At 36.9% G+C, this 19,783-nt stretch overlaps 2 protein-coding genes, 2 long non-coding RNA genes and 1 other non-coding gene across 7 annotated transcripts; 2 read left to right on the forward strand and 3 right to left on the reverse strand.

Moving 5' to 3' along the window:
- Positions 1-49: 49 nt before the first annotated feature.
- czib (CXXC motif containing zinc binding protein) lies at positions 50-7,163 on the forward strand. The gene is made up of 8 exons (XM_077518694.1): positions 50-123; positions 207-290; positions 4,640-4,696; positions 4,791-4,872; positions 4,954-4,985; positions 5,063-5,140; positions 6,566-6,631; positions 6,927-7,163. Exons 1-8 carry the CDS (start codon positions 118-120, stop codon positions 7,002-7,004), a joined length of 483 nt encoding a protein of 160 aa, XP_077374820.1. The 5' UTR covers positions 50-117; the 3' UTR covers positions 7,005-7,163.
- Positions 7,164-8,270: 1,107 nt separating this feature from the next.
- timm29 (translocase of inner mitochondrial membrane 29) lies at positions 8,271-10,044 on the forward strand. The gene is made up of 2 exons (XM_077521420.1): positions 8,271-8,446; positions 9,077-10,044. Exons 1-2 carry the CDS (start codon positions 8,341-8,343, stop codon positions 9,706-9,708), a joined length of 738 nt encoding a protein of 245 aa, XP_077377546.1. The 5' UTR covers positions 8,271-8,340; the 3' UTR covers positions 9,709-10,044.
- Positions 10,045-11,536: 1,492 nt separating this feature from the next.
- LOC144018833 (uncharacterized) lies at positions 11,537-14,076 on the reverse strand. Of its 3 annotated transcripts, none has more exons than XR_013283536.1 (3): positions 13,897-14,076; positions 12,899-13,544; positions 11,537-12,588 (listed from the first exon to the last, which is right to left on the reverse strand). It is a non-coding gene; the product is annotated as an uncharacterized LOC144018833 (long non-coding RNA). The 3 variants fall into 3 exon arrangements; XR_013283540.1 differs by having other exon boundaries at positions 12,899-13,566; XR_013283534.1 differs by having other exon boundaries at positions 12,899-14,076.
- Positions 14,077-14,116: 40 nt separating this feature from the next.
- On the reverse strand, positions 14,117-16,710 carry LOC144017333 (uncharacterized). Its single transcript, XR_013283167.1, has 3 exons — positions 16,562-16,710; positions 15,428-15,564; positions 14,117-15,250 (listed from the first exon to the last, which is right to left on the reverse strand). It is a non-coding gene; the product is annotated as an uncharacterized LOC144017333 (long non-coding RNA).
- A 297-nt stretch (positions 16,711-17,007) lies between these two features.
- Positions 17,008-17,114, reverse strand: LOC144008102 (U6 spliceosomal RNA). Its single transcript, XR_013280614.1, has one exon. It is a non-coding gene; the product is annotated as a U6 spliceosomal RNA (small nuclear RNA).
- Positions 17,115-19,783: the final 2,669 nt, after the last annotated feature.

Here is a 19,783-nt window from a genome sequence, read left to right on the forward strand (position 1 = left end):
CTTCTTGCATTTCTTGAAGCAAGGAATATCGCTAAACCCCGACACTGGTAAACACAATTTATTTTTACGAGTGTTCCGATTTACTAAGGCTTCCTGAACGCAGCATAGCAAACCAAGATGGTGGTACGTTAAACTTCTGCACGTCTCGTCATAAACATCGAAACCGTTGTGCTCATTTAAATGTTTTCTTGTTATTCTCCTGACAGAAATTCGGGCTCCAGTTCAAAGCCACTCTTGAGAATGTCACTAATGTGAGACCAGTGGGCGACGACTTTCGCTGGTTTCTCAAGGTAAGTTGTCTGCCATGCTAGCGTGCAAATTCTAACGACTGGCTAGACAAGTGAACAAATACTGTATTTTGCCTTCAAACTTAAAATCCGAGGTTTGCTGTGGAGATCATTGCTGACCAACGTATATGGCAAAAGCACTCGAACTACACTTGAGTAGAAGTACAGATACGTGTGTTTTAAAAAAATAAATCAATAAATCAGGGAAAAGTAGTACTACTATCATTTGAGTAAAAATAACGAAGTACAGAGGTTTCAGTTTACTTTAGTGCTTAAGTTTACTTCAGTGTATTTCTTAAATGCACTTTTTTTAAACTGTCAATTACAAGTCACAATTAATCCATTAATATACAACGAATCAATTATCAAATTAATCAGCAACAATTTTAATTCCTGAGTAATCGTTTACAGCCATTGTTTAATTTATAATTGTACAAATGTTTGTTTGTTTGTTTATTTCCACAATGCATTCGAATACATTCAAGAACCTAGTGATACAATTACTGTGGAAAATGGACACCCTCAGAAGCTCATAGATTATACATTGGGGTCCAACAACCCACCACCACACAATTTACATTGCAAACATAAGTTAATATCACATATTTCCAACTTGTAAATAAAAGATATAACCATCATATTTACAAGAAAGGAATAATACCAAAATAATAATCAATGGACAAATATGAAAAGCTATATTCATGTTACATGTACAACCCCCGTAACCTCTGTTCTATGTACAAGAGAATTTCAAATGGGAAACTAAACAGAAACTAGGCCACAAAATCATTACCGGTAGATGCATATCTCATAAGTAAGTTATGTTTCAGTTTTCTTTTAAATAGGGGAAAAGAAGAAGAATGTTTGATATCATTGTTCAAGTCATTCCACATTTGTGGACCTTTATAACCTACACTAAAACGAGTACATGTTAGTTTTCTGTATTTCCCTTTAAACAGCAATCTATTTCTGGTATTTTGAGTATGAGATGAAAAGAATAAAGGAACAAGTTCACACCAACGGCCATTTAGTTTATGAACCACCTTATACATAATACATAGATTATAAAAAAGATTGTATTCAGGAAGCTTCAGCAGACCAAATCCATGGAAGAGAGCATCTGTAGGAGAATTATATTTAGACCAGGATATTATTCTTATGGCTTTTTTTTTGAAGAATAAGTAATTTGGCAGTAAATGTAGGGTAAGTATTATTCCAGATAATATTGCAATAGGTCAAATGAGGTTCAAACAATGACTGATACAGACATAGCAATGCCTCTAACGGGAGACATTGTCTTAATTTAAAAAATAAACCACCAAGTTTCGCTAATTTTTTTGCCAACTCATCTACATGTTTTTTAAAATTTATGGATTGATCAATATAAATACCTAAAAATTTGGTGAACTCGACTTTCTTAATAAGTCTCCCATCTATATTTATTTTCATCTCATAATTAATGTATTTATGCTTATTCAGACAGAAGACAATATAATTAGTTTTGCATATATTCAATGATAACTTGTTACATTTGAACCAGGTATTTACCGTTTGAAGTTCCTTATTCAAAAGCTTTTCAAGATAATCGATATCTTTGTGTGACACAAACAAATTTGGGTCATCTGCAAAAAGGATTTTATGAATTTCCTGTGAGCAATAGGCAAAATCATTAATATAGAGAATAAACAGAAGAGGACCCAATATAGATCCTTGGGGAACTCCAAATGCTATGTTTTCCATTCCTGAAATTTCTCCATTTATATATACATATTGCTGTCTCCCATGAACATAGTCCCTGAGCCACTGTAACGCTATACCCCTGACACCATAATGCTCCAACTTTCCAAGCAAGATAGAGTGGTCAAGTGTATCAAACGCCTTTGAGAGATCAAGAAAAACGCCAATGCCAATCTCTCCCCTCTCAAAAGCATCATATATTTTCTCAATCAAATCAAAAATAGCCATACATGTGCTTCTATGTTTGCGGAAACCATATTGTGAGGATGCTAGAATATTGTACTTTTCTAAATAATCAGCTAATCTTAAATAGACCACTCTTTCAAAAACTTTAGACAGTGTTGATAAAATGGATATGGGTCTATAATTTTGCATTTCATTTATATCACCAGATTTATGTACAGGTATTACTTTGGCTACCTTAATTTGTTTTGGAACAATGCCATACTCCAGAGATAAATTTATTATGTGTGCAAGTGGCTCAGCTATTATATTTACAATAGCTTTGAGTATCTTACCAGAGATGCCATCAGCACCAGCTGTGTATGTACATTTCATCTTATTTATAATATTAACTACTTCCATTTTACAAGTTGGTCTAAAATAACATGAATTAGGGTAGTTATTTTTAAGAAAATGTTTATAATTTATGCCACATGATGGATACATCTGTTCGGACAGTTTTTTTCCGACAGAGGCAAAAAATTTATTAAAAATGTTAGGTAAATTATGTTCCATTGTGACTTTATTTGATTGAACCTGCATTACGGCCAAGTAACTCATTCAGCACCTTCCACGATTCCTTCTGATCACCAGAAGATTTTTTTAATCGGTCCGTGAAATAATTTTGTTTACTAATTCTTATTAGGCTAGTTAGCTTATTTTTATAATTAGTGTATATACTTTTATTTATACAATTGGGATTTTTTCTATATTGATTATAGAGTTTGGTCTTCTTTTGAATCGACTTAAGAATACCTCTTGTAATCCAGGGATTTTTTGTTCCATTTTGTTTTATTATCCTTTCTGGAATCGTTTTATTAATAGAATCTGGAATTTCCTGAATTAAATAATCAAATGCATTATTGGGATTGATGGAACAGTAAATAGGATCCCAGTTTTTAAAATTGAGGTGCTGAATTAGTTTAGCAAGGGTTTTGTCAGTTAAAATTTTAACTTTCCTCTTTGTACATGGAACAGATACCTGTTTAGTCCAGTCCATAAAATACACAATAGGATAATGATCAGAGATATCAGAATATATTAATCCTGATTTGCATCCAAAGTTTTGTATATTAGTGATAATATTATCAATAATGGATTTACTTCTCTCAGTAACACGTGTGTATTTATCAATAGTCGGATAGAAGGATGAGGAAGAGAGAATGTTTTGAAAATCCATTTCTATTTGACCTCCTTTTGATATGTCTATATTGAAGTCCCCCATTATAATAAATTTTTTATTTGTCTGGTTTAAATGGAGTAGGAGACTTTCAAAATTAATTCTAAATGCATCACAATCAGAATCAGGTGGTCGGTATATTGCTCCAACAATGAGACTTCTCCCATTATCTATTTTTACTTGAAGAAATAATGAATCCGACCACCCATCATCAAGAGTCATATCATTTCGCTCCTTCACTAGGTAATTAGACTTTACATACAGACAAACACCTCCTCCTATCTTACCTACTCTATTTTTGTAATACAATGAGTATCCCCTGCGGCTCACCTGTTTTCTGGATTTAGTCACGAGACGTTCGCAGGCTGAGGCTTTAAGCATTGTGATGTCATTGTCAGTCGACACAAAATGGCAGAAGCCACGATGGAAAAACAAGAAGAGTATGGATACTCTTGGTGAATTATCCGTAGTCGAATGTTTTTGTGCCTTATGTTATTTTATTTGTTTTTATTGTTTAGTTGAAAGATGGAAAGAGAGATGGAAACTTCGAGTTGATAATTGTTACTGTTGTGAATGTTAAAAGTAAAGTTTCAATTTAAAAAAAAAACAAAAAAAAACACGACTACGTTTACAAATCTCTCCCCTTTGGGATCAATCTTATGCCCCTATTTGGTAAATTTTATTTGCATAAAATAAGAATTTCCAAATCACCTCCAAATTTTCATGTATTTCTGGTGCAATTTGATTTGTTTATTGATTCCTTGAAGTTGACAAGAAACAAAAAAACACGACTAAATTTTGAGAATGTGTTTTCTGGTTGCTTAAAATTATGACACGTAGTTTGAAAATGAACATTATTCAAGTTTTATGTTCACAATTGTAGATTTGAAAAGTGAGAACCTGCTTCAAATTCTTCAAAAAAAAAAGAAAAAAAGGGAAAAAAAAGAAGCCGTGATGGACAAACAGTCAAACCCGGGTGGATTTTTCTGCATAATTTATACTCCATAAGCAATATTAATCAGGCTACCGTGCTTCGACTAGTAGGAGCAAATTGAAAATATTATTGGAAAGAAAATGTTTGACTTCCCATTCAAAACAGTTGGCAATAATGAGTTAATGGGTACTGGTATTTCATATTTAATTCTTTCATGTAGGTAATTTATGCCGTACTTTATACATTTTATATAACATTGTTACATTATTTTCTCTTTAGCTCAAGTGTGGAAATTGTGGAGAGATTCCAGATAAATGGCAGTATATAAACCTGGCGGTAAGAATGTTGTTTGACATCGTGTAGGTTGCTGTTATTTGTGTTGTTCATTCAACCAGTACTTTTTACACACTTTTGTTTACTGTGTGCTTAGGAGAGTGCACCGTTAAAAGGAGGAAGGGGAAGCGCCAGCATGGTGCAGAAGTGTAAACTTTGTGCCAGGGAAAATTCTATCGGTAAGAGCCAGCAGCACTGTCAATGTGTTTGAACTTGGTAATCCTGTCTGTGTAGATGAATAAAAAAATACTTTAATGCAGATATCCTGGGAGACACCATTACACCATATAACGTAAGCATACCGTTTTCAATCTGTCATTTGCAAACATTGTGTGTCTCTTAACCTGGTTTATGTTTGCTTGATCAAAGGCTGAGGACAGTGAAAAGTTCAAGACGATGGTGCAGTTTGAATGTCGAGGTCTGGAGCCCGTTGACTTCCAGCCGCAAGTAAATGCCTATTGCAGTGGAACCTCAATTTTAAAGGAGTGATACGGGCGAGGGGGTCGTCCATTAAAGACGGTTACCCGACAAATTGAGATTGACTTTTTCATGGCCCGAAAACACCCAGTACAGTACAAAGATATTTCACGTAAACACAAAAAGCTTGAAATTGGGGGGGAAAAAATGTTGCACTCAATGTTGGTTTGCAGTTCAGCAGTTTTGTGCCTTCGTTGAATGGTAATTTTTATGCAAGAGAGCCTTTTGTATGGAGGACCAAAACTGCCAAAATTTGAAATACTGTAAATAAATGACTAAAAGTGAAAATAAAAATCAATATAAAAAAAAAAAAAATCAAATTATATCTAAAAAAAATATATAAATGGATATAAATCCGTTTTTATTTTCACTTTTAGTCATTTATTTATTTTGTATTTATTTATCTATTTATGTAGTCATTTATTTTGTCATTTATTTATTTTGAATTTTGGCAGTTTTGGGCCGTACTGCCAAGTCGAAATGTTATTCAAATGAGGGGGCGGTCCTAAGTGTGTCTTGGGCTGGGCTCCGCCGTTGCAAACTGCCTGTCATTGGTCGAGCGAGCAGCTCGGCGAACGAGGAAGTCTCGCCGGCTTGCAATGGAGAGCTCCAGCAATGGACGACGATCGTGTCCACCTGTCATCTCAACTTGCGACTTGAGTTGTTAGACAACAAGTGAGAGCAGACAGTGGACACGATCGTCGTCCATTGCTAGAGCTCTCCATTGCAAGCCGGTGAGACTTCCTCGTTCGCCAAGCTGCTCGCTCGACCAATGACAGGCAGTTTGCAACGGCGGAGTCCAGCCCAAAACATGCTTAGGACCGCCCCCTCATTTGAATCACATTTTGACTTGGCAGTACGGCCCAAAACTGCCAAAATTCAAAATAAATAAAAGACTAAATAAATAAATAAATGACAAAATAAATAGATAAATAAATGACTAAATAAATAGATAAATACATAACTAAATAGATAAATAAATGACTGAATAAATGAATAAAAGTGAAAATAAAAACAGATTTTGATTTATATTAATTTTTTTAGATATAATATTTGAATTATATTTTTTTTATATTAATTTTTATTTTCACATTTATTTATTTAGTCATTTATTTATTTCAAATTTTGACAGTTTTGGTCCCTCCATACTTTGCTGTGAAGAAAACATTTAAAAAAATTTAAAAAAATCACAGAATGTGGTTATTTCATTGTTTGCTTTAAGCCTTTGGTTGTTGAGTTTGGATATTTGATCTTTGATACATGCACTAAGAAATGTATTATGAAAACTTCCTGTAAGACAGGACTCGCAGCAAAGTGGGCTAACAATCCAGTTAGGAAGTATGTGGTCCTACCAAGTAATGTGGATGTTATTTTTATCTTTCAATCCCACCTCAGGCTGGCTTTGCTGCACAAGGAGCAGAGTCTGGAACGACATTTCCTGAAGTAAACCTACTAGAAAAAGTAAGCAAGATTTGTTCATTGAGTCTCCTACACAGAAATATATCGTAATTCTTTTTTTTTTTTTTTTTTGTAATGACTGACATCATTTTTTTTTACTGCTGTTTTTTGTAATAATTGTGCTTTTGAACGTCATTAAAAAGAAAGTATACATTACAAAATCTGCCAGGGTGTATAAAGTTATGACCACAACTTTAAGCGAGTGCCCTGTGACAGAATTCAGTCCACGGTGTACCCCGGTTCTTGCTCCAATAACTTAACGTTTTCACGCTCGTATATTTTGTCATCCACGTTTTAGGATTGGACAGACTACGATGAGAAAGTCAAGGAATCAGTGGGAATATATGAGGTCACACATCAGTTCGTCAAGTGCTGATGTCACGTGACATGATGGACACTTATTGGCAGATATCATCTGTCCAGTTTCCAAGCCGGATGTGTGGAGGGGGCACAATGTGGCTTTAGTAGGTGGGGCAGACATCATCTTGTATGAGCATATAGATGCACTCATGTCAATAAAATGGAGAAGATACAATTCTTAGGTTGAGGATTTTTCTTCCACACCTGTTTTTCTTCCAGATTTCACTCAGTAGTAGAGTCAGTGCTGTACATTTCTAATAACAGGCCTGCTATATTAATGGAAATTTAAAAAAAACAACAACAACAACAAAAACATGGAGTTTTAGAACAATACTTACTGGTGACTAATGGTCACCAGTATATAAGGTCACTAAAAATGGTCACCTGCGATTGGTTGGCAACCAGTCCAGGGTGTACCCCGCCTACTGCCCAGAGCCAGCTGAGATAGGCGCCAGCAGCCCCCGCGACCCTTGTGAGGAATAAGCGGTCAAGAAAATGGATGGATGGATAAAAATGGTCACCATTATGGTAATATGGTAATTTCATATGGGTAAAATTGCAACATTGTTCTTTATGTTGTTCATTGTGAAGAACTTTTCTTCTCACATTGTAATTCATAATTTAGTTTGGGTATTATTTATAGTTTGTTATACCTTGATTTTTTTTTCCTTCATCCTCTCTGTCTCATGTGTTTTAAATTCTTGTTTCATTATTTGTTGAATATTATTGAATGAAAAATACCTGTTAGTGTTCTTTTTTTTTTATATATATATATATTTTTTTTAAATTGTTAAATGAATTAACAATTATTACTACAAACAACAGAACAAAGGTATGGAAAATTGGTACTGCTCAGTACCGGTATCGATAACCCGGTACTGAGAATGGAACTGAACCAGTTCAACTGCGAAGAGTACCCGTCCCTACTTGTGAGTGAATGCAGCACGTTTTTTTTTTGTTTTTTTTTTAAATATATATATATATATATGTATATATATATATATATATATATATATATATATATATATATATATCATGGTCCGATCAAGTTTGCAAAGATGTTTGCTTCTTCGCAAACAGATTTTGTTGGCCCCATAAAATTTCCTTCCTCCACCGCATCTACCCCTAAAAAGTCATATCTGTCATTATGGACAAGTAGGAGACATTTAAGGGACACAAGTAATCCAAAAAGGCTTAAAAATAAATAAAAAATGATGGCTTCTGGTCAACACTCCTAACCAGTAGGTGGCGGAAATGCATTAGTTGTTTGCCAAAAAAAATTTTTTACAAGAAGAAGACGAGGAAGATCCACATTGCTGCCAGTTTGACCGACCAAAGGTTTGCCCTCGATTATGGCGTTGCGTTTGGTAACCAGAAGGATGTTTTGTGCTGTAGGAGAAGCGGCAATCGCTCCTCCCTCAAAAAGTCGCTGGGAAAAACTGAAATATGGTAAAGCAGGTGAGGAACTGCATAGCCTCTGGAGAAGCGCATGACTTAACGTTTGAACGTTCACAGGCAGCACGTCGTCGCCTAAACTCGAGCTTTGTTTTGCACATGACAGATGCATAAATGAAGTCGAAGTGGACGTTTTCGATGTTAGCCCTCCACAGAACAGTTTCTCGAAAACCGTAATATTCTTGCCTACTAATCACAAAAGTTTGCTACTTAAAGCTAATGGGTACAGTACTTTTGGTCAGCAATTTAATGTTTTTTTTTTCTTGTATTTTAAAGCAGTATTTGCCAGCCTTAATTTGAGGTAATACGTTTTATATTTATAATGTGTTAATGTAAAAATAAAACACACCTCCAAATGCAAAGGTCAATGAGGTCATAAAAGTGGATACACAGGCTTATGCCGTTTAGTTTAAATGAACAAGGAGACATTTGTCAATAGCTAATTTTTCGACTCAATTAACAGGGTCCCACATTAAGCTTTATTTGATAGGGATGGCACCATGAGCCAAGTTATGGTTACCCTGTTAGAACTGGTACTGGCCCCATATAGCCTTAATATTACTATATGGTTTCAATATTTATTTTTTTAAATATTTATATCTAATGTGATTTTGCATCTTTGACCTTGTTTAGCAACATGGATTCGCAGTCTGGCATCTGACTACAAAGAAGCGTGTCTCGACATGGTCGTCGGCATCCGCGAGCATCCCGTCAAGGCGTCCGTTTACATGAGCGTGCTGGGAGGCGCATTCACCTGTTTCCTCACCAAGCCTGATTACTCATCTTTTGAAGTTTCCCTCCTGGAGCGCTCCAATCAGCTGGCCCTGCTGTCGTCGTGGATCCGCAACGCAAGCTCCGACTGCCACGTGCAGAATCTGCTTAAGCTTCGCAACGAGGGCCGTCTTTGCCACGTCAACCTGGGACTACTCTCTCTGGTTTATTTTAATGAGCACACCCCGGACAGCAAACTGTATGAAGCTCAGTGTTCTAGTTTGTCAGTACTCTGGAGAGAGTTCCCTCGGCGTGTGATGGATGTCGGCTTTGCTGGACACTGGTGGATCCTGGACTCAAAGATGACAAACTATGACGTCAATGAAGATGAGTTTGCTTACCTACCCGTGCATATGCAGCGAACGTCACCGCCCACTGCTCAGGGGGTGGAAACAAACGAGCGGCTGCACAGGGAGTCCTGGCTTGCGCTGAAAGTGGAAGCTGAAGAGAAAGAAATGATTGAAATGGACAAAGGCAGCACAGTAGAGAAATAAAATTTTGAATGAGGATTTGGAATATAATCAATGAATCTGCAGCTTTTTTTTTTTTAAATGGGATTAAATGAGCGACTAAGATATTTGAATGGTTTCTGGGTTATTATTGGCTGCTGAGTCTGAAAACGACATCCGTTTTTAGCACATTTTCAAACAAAAATAAGGAATAGCTACAAAAAAAAACTAGAGAAAATTTTGGGATGTTTTGTTTTCGTATTCAACAAACTCAAAATAACCTGAAACTATTTTGGCACCAAAATGTGTTGATCAGTGCTATGTTTAATTTTAAGGCAATGTGCTTCATTAAACCATGAGTAAATAAATATACAATTAATGTAGTGTTTTCCAGTTGTATTTTTGTGGTTGCATAAATCAAAGGGAACATCTTTGTTCTTTTGATTGAGTGAGTACCGATACCAGGTCCCGTTATTGGGCCGATGCCCAGCCTTATTTCAATGTATCTGTTACCAATACCAGTAGCAGCCCCATCTTGTGCCTGTTTTACTATCAGCAACTGGAAATTAGAAGGATAGAAAAAAAATGGCCATTTCCTGCAATTTTAAGGCAAAATGCTATCCAGTATGTTATACAGGTAACAGGATGTATGTCTTATGAGTATCGATGACAGTGGTATCGACTCGAACATCCCTAGTTTTTACAAGATTAAAACAGTTCACAGTTGTCGTCATCGTGGAAGTTCTACAACAGAGAAATTCTTTCTTTTGATGACTTTGTCTTGTCTTTATTTTGAGAGCGAAAAAGAAAACTTTAAAACCTGCAGTTGAATTCCATTACGGAAGTGAGCGACAGCTCTGGCTCACATGTAACAATGTATACAGTCACAACTCACTTTTGTACAATACCTTCCAAAACTTCATTTCACACATCAAAGACATGAAATTATGAACTTTTATTTATATATATATATATATATATATATATATATATATATATATATATACACATACATACAATTGACCTTTCGCATAAGCTCCGCCCCCCTTAGTTACTGTTGCTAGTCCGTCAAGCTTGGTGACTCCGACAGCACAAGCCGTGACGGGAAGACTTACACCGGCGTGTATTAGTGATTTCTTTTGGAGCAATACCAGTGCAATATCCTCCAGATCGAGGCAAAAAGGTTTACAATATGCAGTGGAGGGTTATAGTCATAATATTAAATTAGCCAGCGAAGGGGAAACATACAGACGCACGCTAAATCTGAGAAAACCCCATGACCTATACTTCAGATGCAACCAGCACAGCATTAAGGACCAGTCGTGCTCTTGTACTGCCGGATAAGTTTTCTTACTTATATTAGTCTAGTATTGTTAAAATATGAGGATTACTGTTAGGTCAGCAAGTTAGCTCAACCTCGGTGTTTATAGCTAGCTAAACATTAGTGTTTTGTTTTGTCTTTGAAAGCATCAGATCACTCATTGTTATTCTTTGTCCATCATAAAAAAAAATATGTCACCCTAGCCATGGATGTAGTTAAGGTTATATGGCTGTAACTAGCTAGTTAATGCTACATTATTGTAATAGTTTTTCCAAAACAAATACCTAATGCTATGTGTTTTCAATCAGTTCACTAGGTTTTTGCGCTCACATTGTGGGCTGTACACCCTGGACCTGCACTGTGCAAGAAGTGATGACATTTAGCCCACAAGCATGCCTCAGCAGTGGCACAAAGCCAGGGGTAAAAAAAAAATAAAATAAAAATAAAAATTAAAAAAAAATATAAAAATTAAAAAAAAAAATACTGGTCAACCTGTGAGCAGTGTGGTGGTAGCCAAGGCGAAAGGCAAGAGCTATATGCACAACAAGTACGTTTTCTTTTTTTTAATCCTTCCATTTTACAGAAACACCATCAATCACTCCATGAAACTGCACCCGAGATAGAAATTTGAGGCAAGAAATATGCAGTGGGGTGCGGTGTAAGCCACCAGGTGAGATTACAGTAGGTTGGATCAGCCAGTCAGAATCAAGTTGCTGTGAAAAAATATTGTATGTTTTCCTCACGGGTTTATTGAGGTTTCATTAAAATTTGATATTTACACATTCTGAATGGTCTTTACAATCTATAAAAGGAGAAAATACAGAAACACATAAAAATATTAAACAAGGATAAAGCCACATATGCATTTTTACATCATCTTCCATGTTTCGGATTTGCAAAATGCTTCACAGTAAAAATATCAACTTAAAATGTTAGTACTGTAATGTAGTTGTCATGTGATGTGATTACTGTCTCTAGCTGTAGGTCACTACATACCAGATGTGATGTTTGATTACCAATCTTGTATTAGGAATTTGACACTATATTGAACTTTTTTATTTTAGAAATTTCATTAAAACAAACAGCTGATTTAGTTTTCTTTTTGAGTGTGCTGATTTGTGTTTTCGGACTTTCTATTTCAGTTTCTCTTAAGGACAATTTAATTTCATATCGTCATTTTCTTCTTCCAATTTCTTCTCTTCAGTGCTCTGTCCCTTCTCAGGGTCGTTTTCCAGCTGGCTTCCAGGAAGTAGGGTGTGTTCATGATTTTCTGTTTCAGCATCAGCAGCTGTGGACCTGGAAACTCCTGGCTGCACATGGACTCTGCATCTGTACACATATTTTGCAAATGAAATGGCAAATTTTATTAATTCATTGTCACTTTACCTGGTACTCGAGTGTCTCACAAGCTGTTCATATTTATTTAAATATTTTACTTGCATTTCAACTCAAATATTGACGTAACGTTAGAACGTTAAGTCTACCGTTTTTTTTTTTTTGTGTGTGTGTGGCTTTCAACAGCCTTCGAGCTGCTCCCTTGTCTTGTTCAACACTTGTACAGCAAGCACAAGGTTGGGATACTCCGGGTGTCCGTTCACAAAATGCTGCATGAAAAATGAAAACAAGATAAGCTCGGGACATTTATTAGGACGCTCAGTTTGCCAAAATTGACAAAGCTTTGTGTTAACGTGAACTCGCAACATTTAGACAAATGCAAAAGCTAACAGAAGACATTAAACTAACATTAACCACTGACTGAACAAGCTTAACTTAGATGGCAATGACATTCTAGTAATATATATTATTCATTAATAGTAACGACAATAACTTTGATATCGTTTTGTGAGTTATTGCCCCGAAAGCAAACTACACTACAGCTAGCTAGTTAGCCCGATAGAGTTTGCATAGTCTTACCTTAGCACAGTCCGATTTACATACTCCGTAGGCATACCGCTTCATCATTTTGGAGGTCCGGAGCTTGTTAATGGTTGTCACTCTTATTCCGTAAAGTTTTATGGTGGTTAGCAGTCTCGTAAGCCATCAAATAAAATCAATCAGACTATGGACGTCATCGAGAGCTGAGTAAAGCGTGACGGACTATGCTTGCATAGCAACGGTTGCTAAATGTGTGATTGGTCAATGCTCGTTTGGGGGGCGGAGTTTGCAAAAGGTCAATTAACAGAAAAGTAGGGCGGTACAAAAACGATTGACCCCCTTTTCGCTCAGTGCAGTCAGCTGACTCCAGAAGTTCCATGATGATTTCCGAATGATCCAATGTTGCCCAAAATGATTGATGTTGAGTCCACCTTTGTGTTTATGATGATTATAGAGTAAGTGTAATCTAGTCTCGGGATAAAGGCATCTGTTCTGTTTTAAAAATATTGGTGAGCAAACCGCATAACGAAGACCAAGGAAGGAGTCAAGGAGAGCTTGACATCGAACTTCAGTTTCACACCCAAGTACTCGACGTGAATGTGATGTACCATCTGCAGTCTATATGATGTACCATCTGCAGTCTAGAGTGAACCGTAGCCGCAGACTGGAGCCCATCCATTCGGCCCTGGACGTCACAAAAACACATACTAATATTACTGTGATTATATTGTAAAATGAACGGTATTACTGAAAGTTAGCATTACAACTCTCCCGGTGATATGTATAACCAAGATGTGCATGTCACAGTTAGTATTTAGCGCTGTCTTGAATCATTATTTTTAATACACAAGCTCAAAGCATAGTAAGAAGTACTATAAAGAGATGTGGCGTTTACGACGCATAATAAGGTACTCATTTTACGCCAACAACAAAAAGCAACAACAAGATGCAGTCAATATTTAACAAATTTGGCACAAGATGCAGTGAATATCGAACACTTTTGGAGGTTAAAAACAGGGTAATGTGTTAAAATTTACCACTAGTAAAAGTAGTCCAGGCAGACAGTCGTCGCTGACTTTTTCCCACAGATCTGAATATATTACTGGACAGTCGATAGCCCATACACGCCCGTGCAAGCCATTGAAGCGACAGGGCGGCCATCTTACTCTTCCCATCTCACGAGCAGAGTACTGGATACTAGTCGGCGTGTGGGGTGTGGGTTTTTTTTTTTGGGGGGGGGGGGGGGGGGGGGGGGTGATCACGATTTTTTTTTTTTTTTTAACAAGGAAAAAAACAAGTCGGACCGTATGTGATGCTTTGAAGTCGCTCAGTTCCTTAGACCCCAATATTAGATTTGGCAGAGGTATTTTTTTTTGCTGAATTACACTATTACAGTTATATATATACACATACATATATATATATATATATATATATATATATTAGGGGTGTTAAAAAAAATCGATTCGGCAATATATCGCGATACTACACCAAGCAATTCTCGAATCAAATCAATAGGCAGCCGAATCGATTTTTTTAACATCCATTTTTGATGAAAAAATATTCAACAAAACGTCTAACTTTCACACCTTAAGCATGGAAGAATGTTACATTAATGGAACATTAAGCCTTAATATTTTATTTCAATGCTGTTCTAACATGAAAAAGGTTACAACCTGTTGTTAAATACAGTGGCTCACAGTTATAAAACTGAAGTTTGAGATTAATAAATAAAACATTTTCATACAAATCTTACAGTGTACATGTACAAGTTTACTGAATGGTATTTTCTGAATTTAGTAAAAAAAATTGTAACAATTGACTTGTAAATTCATATCGGAATTAATCGGTATCGAATCGAATCGTGACCTATGAATCGTGATACGGATCGAATCGTCAGGTACGAGGCAATTCACACCCCGAGTACTTAGTGGAAACATGATTTATGTTTTAAATGTGTTAAACATAAGAAGACTTCAGACATTTCACAACTTGCCTTAAATACATGTATAAATTATATGTTTCATGATGTTTACAGGAGGAAACCTGTATTTTCTAATAAAACAATTATAACTGTAATTCAACAAAAGAGGTCTCTTTCAAATATAATATTGGGGGTCTAAGGAACTGAGCCATAAAAGAAAAAGGCCATCCTGTGGCTTCAACGGCTTGCATGGAGGTTTGTGGGCTACCGTCATGTATACAGATCAGTGCTTGGGATGCATAAATTAAAACACAGAAGAAGAAAAAATACACCAATTTCTAATTTCCCGGAACATCATGTTAAAAGTCTCCAGAGTTTTCACGGGCAACTGTCCACTCTCAGCTTTGATTTCTCCCCAAGACTTGGATGGATGGCAATCAGGGTATCCACATCTCTTGTCTGAAACTCTGAGACAAATAGACATAAAAATAACAAAATAACTTTAATTACTATGGATATGACTTTTAAAAATAATTTGTTTAATCCTTATGACCTCCTTTCTTTTCTCCATTCGTACACCCTCTTCCTAGCTCTTGAAGAATGAAATAAATGTTAGCTGAAAGTTTTAAACATTTTCCAATTACCCAAAAATCTTTGCCTTTTTACAAAAATGATGTGGCATTCTGTCTGTGCTTTTGGATATGTTGATTCCTTGCGATCACACAAGATCCAGGTTCACTGTTGGGAGGTGGAAGCATCATTTTATAGACGTCTTCAGTGCCTGGGATGCATAAAACACAGAAGAAGTTCACTAATGGGAGGGGAAGCAGCTGATGTACAATCCATAATCATTATGTTTATTTAGTACGGAGCCCCTAAGGTGACATGGTAGAAAAAAAACAAACTTTGCGTTCCCTCGCAAAACATTTTGCGTTCTTTGCGAGGGAACGCAAAGATTGCGTGCCCTCGCAAAAAACTTTGCGTTCCCTCGCAAAGTGAACGCAATCTTTTCGTTCGAACGCAAAGTTGTTTTGCTAGGGAACGCAAAGTTGTTGTTTTTCGCTTACCATGTCACCTTCGCTGCGCCGTAAACACTTCCCGGTCATCTTCCATGTGAACAAAAACGACGTGTAAACAAAGCAGTGGAAAAATACATGCTCCATCCTAGTCGCTTTGGGAAAGCTTTCCCACTGTTTTGTTTCATGTTTGCAAACGTTCCTTCCTCGTCGCTTTTGTTCACATTGAAGATGACCCGGAAGTTTTTACGGCGCAGAGAAGGTGACATGGCAGGCGAAAAAAACAACTTTGCGTTCCCTCGCGAACGCAAAATGTTTTGCGAGGGAACGCAAAGGTTTTTTTTTCTTCTACCATGTAACCTTAGGGGCTCCGTATTGTAGCAACTAGCCAACATAAAAGAAATAAAAAGCGGACTAACTCCCTAACACCTTGTGCCGGAAGCACTTAACTTCAAAATTATTTATAAATGAAACAACTAACACGATGTAGCACAAATTGGCAACTTAACCCTTCGGTGTTATTGTGACCGGTTTTCGGCTTTTTGATGGTTCTGACCAAGTCATTTCGAAATAAGATAATGCCAAGGGGTTTTAACTGTGAACAAACTAACACCATGTACATAGCATAAACTGGCAAGCTAACAAGTTAGCTACTAAGCTAACTTGGTAGCATGCAATCGTTTTACTCACAATCGGACTGATAGATAAATTAAACATTGTAAAACAAAATAACACTTCAATAACGTACCGCTGAGCACTCACCCATAAGCAGCTCTTCGAGCTGTTTTCGAGAAGCAAGTATTTGTTTTGCAACCGACGTGGACAGTCGACTACAGTTGGCATTCTGTTTGTGTTGACCGGAAGTGTAAGCTTCTTTTAAGGCGCGTTGCTGCCACCGAGTGGGGAGGAAATGTTGACCTCATTTAGATATTTCATTTCGTTTATACAACCTACAATTATTTTTTTTAAGTTTAATAGTTAATATTTACTTGATTAATTGTATCGTCTAGATTTGGGCTAAAATATAGACCAATTATAGCCGGGCTAATTTCGGTCTAAACTTAGACGAGACGTCTAATATATGTGGGACCAGGTGACAGTAGAGTAAATGAGGTGTAATACCCAACTCGTCCGCCAGAGACAGACATAAAAAAATTGATTCATACTGATTTTTTAGGATTTTCCAATATTTTTTCATAAAAATTAATAAAATTGTAGAACGCTTCACGAGTTTGCGTGTCATCCTTGCGCCAGGGGCCATGCTAATCTTCTCTGTATCGTTCCAATTTTAGTATATGCGAAGCCGAAGCTACACAATAGGCCATGGGAACTGTCTGGTATATAAGGTAACCCTAGGCGAGCCCTCCGACAGGTCAGGTAATAAACCAGCAACCAACTTTGGCTGCAAAATTCAATTTAAGAGTGCATATGGAAGCTACTTCAACGATGTAATAGGTAATATTGTGTCATTGTAAGCAGCAATTCACAGAAAACAAATTAAAAACACAGGAAATGCTGGCTGAGCCACACACAGAAGTCTGATAGGTTGCCTGGCAGAATACGTCTGACCACAGATGGTTGCCATTGGTGCAGACAAAAGGGCCGCGCTTCGCGATATGTGGGTAACTGCTACCATCTTGTGGCGGAACGTGGAATTGAAGTTTAGACAAAAGGGCCGCGCTTCGCGATATGTGGGTAACTGCTACCATCTTGTGGCGGAACGTGGAATTGAAGTTTAGACAAAAGGGCCGCGCTACGCCATATGTGGGTAACTGCTACCATCTTGTGGCGGAACGTGGAATTGAAGTTTAGACATTTTCCCCCCTTTATCCCAAATTTGTGTTTTCCCACGCGAAAAATAGTGGGATCGAGAAATATATATATTTACCAACGAATACAATCAAGTGTTTTGATTTATAAATAAAATAATAATAATTAAAAAAAAAAACTCAGGTCATTATGCTGCATTCGAGGATGGAATATACCCGAGGTGTTTTTTTTTTTTTCTAGTTCCGACCTGAAAGCTGAAAGTTTGTCTTTTACCCAAGCTGGTATTGTTATTTTTTTTTATTACCATTGCTGGTATGAGCTGTTGATGTCATGTTACTTAATTAACATATTCTTTGTAAACACATAGTTTTTCAGTATGACAACCGCTGTTGGTTAGTGCAAGTTTATAGGAAAATAACTAAATTTGTTTTGATACTGATATTGGGGATGGGACTCAATAAGTGTTTCTTCCTCCCACTCCTTTTCAGGCTAGGTTTAGGTTTAGAAAAATTTGTCTAGAAAAAATGATATATTGTTAAATTTAGAAGAAATATGTGTGCATACGCACACTGTAGAAAAAAAAGATGTGATGAAAGAAAAAAAAATCTTTCATCTGTAGTTTCCTGACTATCTATGACCCTTGAAAGATCAGTCAAAATGCTCTAAACTGGGTGCCCTGGCACTCAAGTGCGTTTTTTTTTTTTTTTTTTTTTTTTTTAATGGCTGACATTCCATATATGAATGTGCTTCCTCCCATCTTCACATATAGGGAATCACACAGCTTCAAAAAGGCATGATTGAATTGACCACGCACACAATGTCAATTTGTCTCCAAAATGGTTTGTCCTCATGGATCACAGAGTAACATTGTCATACTGCACTTACCCGTGATCGTTGCCCACATTGGTCACCCAGGCGTCCTCCCCTGCAAGCTTTTTGGTCATCTTCAGGTACAAAAAAGGCACACAATGTCAACAATGCATGTTGCTATGGAGACGTGCTTGCCATGAGCTAACTACGGACTTCCTTTGTAGAGTTCATCCTCAAGATGTTCCCAAAGATGGACGAGAACCTCTCTCATGTTGGCTGCCAAGAAGGTGCATGAGTACCGATTGGTATCTAGTGACTCTGCTCATCCACTCAGCGTGACTCCATCACAATTTGACGCAACCAGATGGCTCAGTTTTTCTATAAGGTAGATTTAAATGTCCGGCCATTGCACGGTGGGTAGTCCCGTTAAATCATCTGCGGGAGTGCGTAGGGGTCAGTAAATATTAGTGTTGTTCCGATACCGTTTTTTGCCCCCCGATACCGATACACAGCTTTGCAGTATCGGCCGATACCGATACTTGACTTTTTTTTTTCCTCAACATGAAAAAGCTGTCCTGCTATTGGTTCAGAGCATTCAAGAGCCATGGCCGTTTTCTGCGTCCTTTCCGACGTGAACTTTCTGTGAAAATATGCTGACCGGTGTTAGAACCACATGCTCCTGAGGTGTTTTTGCCTCCAGCTAAGCCCCGCCCTTTAAATTGCATCACATTGTTTACAAACTTTGAAGGGATCTATACTGACTTTATCCCAATCCCCAGGTATCCCGCCAAAGTACTTTGAACAAAATCTGATGTTGCATTTCAAAATAAAACTCATTTGAAAATTGAAATCTCGACTATTATTGCTGATTTAAAAAAATCTTTAAAAATTCATGGTTTGTTATCCCAGGACCAGACCAGTTCTAAGGGACACTACACCACCCCAGGTATCCAGCCAAAGTACTTTGAACAAAATCTGATGTTGCATTTCAAAATAAAACTCATTTGAAAATTGAAATCTCGACTATTATTGCTGATTTCAAAAAATCTTTAAAAATTCATGGTTTGTTATCCCAGGACCAGACCAGTTCTAAGGGACACTACACCACCCCAGGTATCCAGCCAAAGTACTTTGAACAAAATCTGATGTTGCATTTCAAAATAATACTCATTTGAAAAGTTACATCTCGACTATAATCCCTGATTTCAAAAAATCATTAAAAAATCATGGTTTGTTATCCCAGGACCAGACCAGTTCTAAGGGACACTACACCACCCCAGGTATCCAGCCAAACTACTTTGAACAAAATCTGATGTTGCATTTCAAAATAAAACTCATTTGAACATTGCAATCTCGACTATAATCCCTGATTTCAAAAAATCATTAAAAATTTCCCCCTCCATG

Source organism: Festucalex cinctus, chromosome 1 (genome assembly GCF_051991245.1).
Source record: "Festucalex cinctus isolate MCC-2025b chromosome 1, RoL_Fcin_1.0, whole genome shotgun sequence".
NCBI lineage: Eukaryota > Metazoa > Chordata > Actinopteri > Syngnathiformes > Syngnathidae > Festucalex > Festucalex cinctus.

Bases quoted from the DNA above. Each gene is read 5' to 3' on its own strand.
- czib (XM_077518694.1), top strand. The intron at 4,697-4,790 runs GTAAGAATGTTG...CTGTGTGCTTAG, and splicing joins GGCAGTATATAAACCTGGCG to GAGAGTGCACCGTTAAAAGG. The intron at 6,632-6,926 runs GTAAGCAAGATT...TCCACGTTTTAG, and splicing joins AAGTAAACCTACTAGAAAAA to GATTGGACAGACTACGATGA.
- timm29 (XM_077521420.1), top strand. From the start codon at position 8,341: ATGGCGTTGCGTTTGGTAACCAGAAGGATGTTTTGTGCTGTAGGAGAA. The intron at 8,447-9,076 runs GTGAGGAACTGC...GACCTTGTTTAG, and splicing joins ACTGAAATATGGTAAAGCAG to CAACATGGATTCGCAGTCTG.